This window comes from Stegastes partitus, unplaced genomic scaffold (genome assembly GCF_000690725.1).
Source record: "Stegastes partitus isolate 25-593 unplaced genomic scaffold, Stegastes_partitus-1.0.2 Scaffold2437, whole genome shotgun sequence".
Classification (NCBI taxonomy): Eukaryota; Metazoa; Chordata; class Actinopteri; family Pomacentridae; genus Stegastes; species Stegastes partitus.
In genome coordinates this window covers 11,468-19,403 of record NW_007580168.1, presented here as the reverse complement: position 1 = coordinate 19,403, position 7,936 = coordinate 11,468, and the positions used below count along the sequence as shown (strand labels likewise).

Sequence of the window (7,936 nt, the reverse complement as noted above, 5' to 3'; positions counted from 1 at the left end):
CAGTCTATGATTTTACACAGTTGTTCACATGATTCTTTAATATTGACATGTGTTTTTACAACAAATTATTGTAGCATGCTATTATGTTATATTACTTTTTAAAGTACTGCTGATGCTGACTTAAATCTCAGCCATTCTTTTTAAAGCTACATATAGGCGGAAGTCAATTGCGGTAGTCATAATCTTTGGTAATCAAGGAACTGCTTGTGGATCAAATATTTGGACCAAAAGACCAACAAACTTTAGTGCAGCTAAAAAATACCACAAAATAAAAAAGTGTACCATTTATGATAATCCCATACATAGTCAAATGAATGAACAGTCACAATAATAACAGACCTCTGTGCAATTTATTCAGTTAAACTCAAACGATACATACCATCAGTGCTATTTGATAAATCAGTTAACATAATGGAGGGTTTTCATTTTTTCAGCATTGACAGACACAGAGTACTATAATCATCCTCCTCTTCTTGTGATTCATAATTAAATGCATGTGTAAATAATGTATTAGAGTCGTTCTTTCAGTCACCCCTGAGTACTTCACTAGGTAACATACAGTAGTCTATAGGTCTAACATTCACATACTGAACACTGCTTAAACATTAATAGATTCAAGTCTGACAGCCACAGTCCAGAGAGGGAACAGAACATGTTTCAACGATGGTTCTTCTCAGCGACAGAGTGACACAGATGCTGTATTGAGGTAGAAACATCGTTATTTGATGAATCTCTCTGACTATTCATTAAAAAGCACAACATAAACCTGAAATGTGTTGAAATAATACAGTACCGCAGGACTGACCCTTAAAGGAACAGCTTTAAATAAGCTTTAAAGTGCACCATGAACAGTATGATTGTGACAATCACTCAATACGGTCCTTCTGTACTCATTCCAGTGTCGCATATAACTAACAACTCTCTTTATCTTTTTCTTGTGTGCAAACGAATGCATGTAAGTGTGCAAATTTTAGTATATCATTTCTAAAATTAGACAATGACCAACATCAACATGTCATCAAAAACACATGTGACGCACAAGCAAGAGCTTGGAATTTAAAGGGAAAGACTGCACGGCAGGTAGAGCTGCGACAATTAATCGACTAATTGTCAACTATCAAAATGTTTTCTAACTGATTAATGGGTTTAAGTCCAAATTCTCTGATTCCAGCTTCTTAAAGTTGAATGCTTCAGGTTTGTTACTCCTCTGTGACAGTAAACTGAACATCTTTGGGTTGTGGGGAAAAAAAAAAAAGAACAAGACATTTATCATTCTGGAAACACTGATGGACATTTGTCACAATTTTTCAACACTTCTACAGAGCAAATCGATTAATCGAGACATAATAGACACAACAATCCACAATTGAAATGGCTGCAGCTCCAATGACAGGACAACATCAGCAAGGACACGACACAGAAAACGTACATTCTCCCAATTCATCTCCACCTAAACGCTGACAGTCATGGTCCGTTTTCACTGTGCAAATGAACTCAGAAGAAAATCCTGTTTTCTGCTCCTTCATTGGTGCCCTGGTGCACAGCAGCACAAAGTGTTCACGGACACCTCAGCAGGGGTTCAGAGTTCTACTCAACTAAATGTGCTAAACGGGACACATTAGAACTGTTTGGTCAGACTAAACAAATCAATGAATTCTGTGGATCATGTAATGCTCATATGTATGTATCCAATATAGCTATTTTTCTTTTCATTTGGAACACCCTAAACATGCCAGAAAGGGTATATCTTGGCCTTTTTTTATTGATTACTTTGCTTACCACATGAGCTACCACTACTCTTTCTTCCATCTCTAAACAATCCGTAACTACTTAGAATACATGGCACGCTGCTTAAAACAACCAAACCAAAAACCTGGCCTGAGTTTGAAGCAACAAAATGGGGGCTCATCAGGTTTGGGTCCGGTATCAGAAACTCATACAGGACATAGAATATGATCATACAGCACATGAATAATTGCTAACAATGAGACTAAAGCTCGGATCATGCAATTCAAAGTTGAAGCTTTTTCAGTAAGATTAGCATTTAATCTACACAGTCTCATAACTTACTTTTTTTTTTACCACAATTATATTCGAGTTATGCATCCATTCCTCTGAAATAATAAATACCTGATGATCTGACAAAGAAGGCCAATAAACACAAATCTGTCCTTAAGGCTGAAAAGATATTGGACCATAAAACCCATTATTCAAGTTGTGTCTTTTGTTGTTTCGCATCCAGCCTTTAACCAAAAGTAAAATATGTATTTTCTAAGAAGGGACATTTCAGACTATTACCTTTGTTGATACACTTGTGCACAACTTTGGAAACTGTTTTTTTTTTTTTTTTTAAATTGTACTTATACACTGTAATTTGTATATAACATATTAGAATAGGTGGCTGTAGCCACTGTGACGTAACCCATTGGTTTGTGGTCTGACCAATGCCACATGACAAAATGAGGGTTGGACTGACACAACCAGGACAGTGTCCCATACGGTAGCAACCTGCTAATCACAAGGTAGCAACAGCCTTCAGCATCTGTTTTAGTCTAAATAGGACAAAAAATGTACACAACGAACATCATGCTGTATTGAAGGAGATGTGAAACTAGTGGTTGAGACTTTTAAACTCATTTAGAAATAGTTACTGAGATAACAAATTAGGTGAGAAGTGAAGTAGTTTTCTCATTTACTTCTATACAATCTCACTTATTTTCGCAACTAGAAGAGTCGCCCCCTGCTGGCCGTTACAAGCAATGCAGGGTTAAGTCACCGCCACATTGGTTTCACCTTCTGACCTGGAAGCTATGTTCATCTTTTATATACAGTCTATGACAGAGATGCAGAAAACAGTTCTAAAGGGTTGGTAGATCGTGGTTCCCACAAAGTCTCAAAAAGTCGTTTTTTTTTTTTTAAATCTTATGGGCACCACAAGAAAAAAAAATAAAAAATATTGTGAATCTGAAAATCTGAAGGCTGGAAATAAAACAGAGCAGTGGGTAAATAAGCTGTACAGATAGCCAGATATGTATTTTTTGAGGGGAATGACAGCTCAATGACTCGAATGCAATTGTAGTACTTGAGAGGTACAAACTGCCAGATGAACCTGATCTGTCTGTCAAGTGCAAATATATCCAGCATGTTCCTGGTGGTAAAGAACTACAATTCTGTCTTTATTTCAATTACCACTTTTCTAAACTATGGCTTTTGCTCTGAGAGGTTGCAGTACATCACATGACACATGAAAATCCTCAGCAAGCAGCAGGCCCTGGTTTCATCAATGCTTACAATGCAGGCCTTCAATCTGGAGCCGCTGCTTGGATATATTTGTGAGATTTCACTAAAATTAGTTGTAAGCAAAAAAAAGGTGTGAAAATGCCACTTCTGTGTGCGGCAGGAATATACAGTACTTTTTTTTTCAATATACTGAGAAGAAAACATAAGATCCACGTCACATTTAATCTGAGTGAGATCACTTTAAGCAGTGTGAACATAATCCATGCGGAACTGGTCATCAGCGTGATGAAAAACCACACAAACAACAGATGCATTCACTGCACCATGAGTAGAGCTCACATCGAAATAACCCAACAGTCAGCAGGACATCATTATACGCTTCAAAATGTTACGCATCCTTTAAGTGTTGAAAGTGAACATGGCTTTTAATGACAGGGCTAGTCTGACTGGCCCCCTTGAAAGTGCCGTACTGTAAGACCGATATGAGCTCTCAGCTATTTCTGTTGTGGTCGACAAGACTGTAGCACTTCCTGCTGCAAGAGTCTCAAAGAGAGAGGAAATGAGACTGCATGTGACCGTTCGTGCAACACTGAGGAAGTGAAGGTATGGTGAACAAAGCTCAGAGAAAAAGATCAATTCAGCATGAAACAATGGCTTCAACTGAAGTCACAGCAAAGGATATCCAAAAGATACTGTTTAGGGTCAGAGGAAGGGAGGTGCAAGAAAAAAAAAGGACCTGACAGCAGATAACTCATCAGAAACTTCTGTATATGATCCCACTGCCTTTTACGCGACATTACCCAGATGTTTGATGGACCGTTGAGTTCTCCTACTAAGCAGCAACACCTTTCCTCTGTCCTCAAGTGCTCAGCCCCGAGAGGTAGTTATTATCCCCACTGTTCAGACATCCTGTTGGAACATGCCTGGGAAAAAACTGGCAAGGACTTTCAAAATCCACTCAACCAGACAGCCACCCTGTGGTGAGCTCAGAATATAATCCTTTCATCTCCCGTTGTCCCCAATTTCCCCTTATGAAAGCTTGAAAACGCTCCCAAAAAGGGCTGGAACATATGAGGGACTTGGAATCAGAAGAGGAATATTGTTTTTTTTTGTGCGCTTCGCTTTGTGGCATGGCTCTGTATGCATGTGCAAATCTTCCTTCACAGTTTGAGATGATAGAAAAAGGACGTCTCTGTGATCAGTGACATTTCAGGTGTTTCTTGGGGTGTTCCTTTTCTAGCTGGTCTCTTTGGGGTCCGTAGATGCAGTTGGCACGCCAGGAGAACCCTATGATGATGGAGATGATGGTGGTCTGGAGGAGGAGCATCACTCCGTAGGTGGAAGTGATGGTAGGTCCAGGTAGGCGGGCGAGGGTGTTGGGCGGCAGCAGCAGAGTGGGGCTCAGCAGGATGGCCCTCACCTCAGCCTTGATCATGTGAAGTTCATCGAGGATGGACAAAAACGTGCAGCAATGGAACCATTGGTGGCTGTGCCCCCAGATGTCAAAGCGACCCGGGGCGAGCCGCTCGGGGAACTTGCTGATGTTGAAGACGGCTGACACCAGCAGCCAGAGACAGTGGCGATAGAAGAAGTTGGGCATGGAGGTGGAAGAAGCAAAGGAGGAGGAGGAGGTGGAATAAGGCGACCTGGTGAGGAGGCGGTAGAAGACTGGGGTGGAGGAGATAAGGAATGGGAGGAGAAAAACCAAGGTTCGGATGATGTACCGATGCCGCCTCCACCTCTGGCGAGTATTGCAGCAAGATAAAACGCAAATGATGGCTACAACACAAGCAGACGGGATGTAGAAGGTGTCAAAGAACACACTGAACTCTGGGATTGCATAGGAGGATGTAGGAGTCCCTACAGGTTCATGTTTCAAGTCCATGTGGGAGCTGTTGTGGCCTCCTGTCTCCAATATCCCTGCTCGAGGATGGATGTAGTAGTAGTACGCCAATGATGAGCCCACCGTGTACGCGCTGATGGTGCCATAATCCACAAAGAAGCAAACTTCTCTGACCACCAGAGACATTGAGTTCAGCAGGTGGGCCATGCTGCTGGCCATGAGCAGACAGAACACCCCAATAAAGTAGTTCCACAGCGGATAGAAGAATGGGGCATCGCCATCAGGTGCACCTTCCCAGCCAAACACCTCCACGAAATAGTAAAAAAAAATGAAAACTGGAAGGAAGTGAGTCCAGAAGTTTCCTGTTTCGTTGGTCGGCCTGAAGGCTGACAATAAGCAGTCCCTCAGGCTGTAGTTTGGGAATCGGTATCCAGTCAGGATGAAGTTTTCTATGACCCGAGGCGGCACATCCGTGTGCCTCAGAAGAGGCTGACCACAGTTCAGAAGCATAATGCCGACAGTTTATGTTTGTTGCTGATGGCCAAAAATGTCTAGTTGGATCAGAGTTTTTTTTTTTTTTGCAAATCCCTTCAGTTCGTATTGCTTAGATGTTGATTTTATTGCTGATCACAGCATAATTACGAATCACGACCGTACAATCTGTTGCGTGTGAGTGGATAAGGCACAGCTACAACTGCCCTGGCTCGAGAAGTTCATTCAGCCCGGGCTCCTTCTAGACTTTTGATCCTTACTTTCACTACAGGCCTCATGAGCAGCAGGCTAATCCAAAGAGCAGAGCTAGTATAGGCAGTGCACTGAGAGAGAACGTCAGGGAGCATCCAGGAGCCTCAGGCCACTCGCTTGGTTAATTTTTTCTTTTGGTTTCTTCTTTGAACCTGGAGTTGTATCCAAAGGTCAGCAAAACCGCCAGCATTGCAAAGCTTATCTTCCTGTTTGATCATGTTCCCTTATTTTGCATAGGACTGCATGGATGACACCCTTTGCTCAGTCACACTCACATTCACGTGTCTTGTTGTTCATAGTTGTGCAGCAGCAAATAAAAATGAAGGTCACTTATGACTGTGTTACAAGGTTGAACAGCCCGTCAGTGGCTGTCTGATGTCTCCATACAGCAGAGATGCGTCCATTAAGCTCCTCGGTATGTAGGTCATGCTGGCCATTGTATCCGACTACCGCAGGCTCCTATTCCTCCTGTTGTTTCTGCTTCTTAAGCTTGTATCCACGTTTCAATTCATTCAGCTCCCATTCCGTTGCAGTGCTGCAGAGAATAAATCCCTCCCGATTGGAATGAGGGGGGGAAAAAATCGTTGTGTTCAGTCCTCTAACCCAAGGTCACGTCTAAAAGCACCAAATTATAACCGGGAATAACTGTGTACACATCAGACTAGTAGACTGACAAGAGCGCTATTCCCCGTGAGGCTGACGGCAGCCGGCATTTCAGCGAAACGCTGAGACCTGGAGACTATTTGACAGATACCGCCGTCAAGTTACACATGACGCCATATTTTGGTTCCGGTAATAGTTTCAGAATAAAACACGACGGTTGTGACGCAACACTTGGCGGCCATATCTGTAGTTTCCTACCAGGAGAACTAAATGGCTCGAACTAATATTCTGTCACTAAACCTATGTGAAATTCTTCTGCAGTGCTTTTATATGTTAATAGAAAAAAAATTCTAGAGAACCGGAATGTAAGAAAAAAATAAATGTAGTAATTTTTTAAATTAGTATTTTATATAAAATTATTGTGTCTTGAGCATAATATTATAAATTTGCATAATTAATAATATTGTAGCCTTACCTTTAATTTTTTACCTCTCACCTTTAATTTAAATTACTCAAGTGACTTTAAATAAATACTAATCTTGCTTAGTCACAATTTCAATATGTAACTTAATTGTTTGTTTCTATTTACATAAATAATTAAAGAGTGTTGACCTTGTTATTTCAATTACTCAGGTAAATTTACTCAATAATTATTATTGCGGGATTTTAATCTTAACATTTAAATGAGTCAGATAAATTTTCCCAATTGATTACGTTTTTTGGGGTCTTGACCTTTACTGTTAAATTTCTCTGGTAAATCTAGAAAATTAATTATATTGCAGGGTCTCAACCTTAGTATTTAAATTACCGTACTCTGATAAATTTACATAATAAATAATACTGTAAGTATTTAATGTTAATATTTAAATTACTCTGATAAATTTACATAATAAATAATACTGTAAATTCTTAATGTTAATATTTAAATTTGTCGGCTGACTGCACTATCCCACTCTGTTTCTTCCTTTGAATCACCTTGGCTGTGGTTTAAAATGTGCTATATAAATTACAGTGACTTGGCTTTTTTGCTTTAATTATTTTACTTGTATGTATTATTATTAACTTTGGAATCAGCATATTGGCCATGTATGTGAATACATACAAAGAATCTGACTCTGGTGTTTACTCTGACTTTCTCTCAAAGTATTTACACAAAATATAACAGGCATTTCAACAAGGGCAGCGGGTTATGGTGGAAAAAAAGAGTGTTCAATTACAATGTACAATTGCAGACATATGTAAACGAGCATGTTTAAAGTGAACAAGTGAACCATACATAAATATTTAATTTTACATTCTTGCATCAATAGGCTTATTTGAACTCTATCTTTGTTGTTTGTTACGTACATTTACGTTGCTTTTGTGCAACACAAATCCCTTATTTACATGTGCGTAGTTGAACATTTCCATATGAGGGAAAACCAGCAGAACAAATGTACTGGACTACTTTGTATAATATCTGGTCTTTTAGCTTTTATTGCTTTACATCATCTGACAGGTGTTCTG

General features: G+C 39.9%; 1 protein-coding gene across 1 annotated transcript; it reads right to left on the bottom strand.

Annotated features, from left to right (window-relative positions):
- Positions 1–328: 328 nt before the first annotated feature.
- paqr9 (progestin and adipoQ receptor family member 9) lies at positions 329–6,521 on the bottom strand. The gene has a single exon (XM_008305208.1). It carries the CDS (start codon positions 5,591–5,593, stop codon positions 4,439–4,441), a length of 1,155 nt encoding a protein of 384 aa, XP_008303430.1. The 5' UTR covers positions 5,594–6,521; the 3' UTR covers positions 329–4,438.
- Between the last annotated feature and the right edge of the window lie 1,415 nt (positions 6,522–7,936).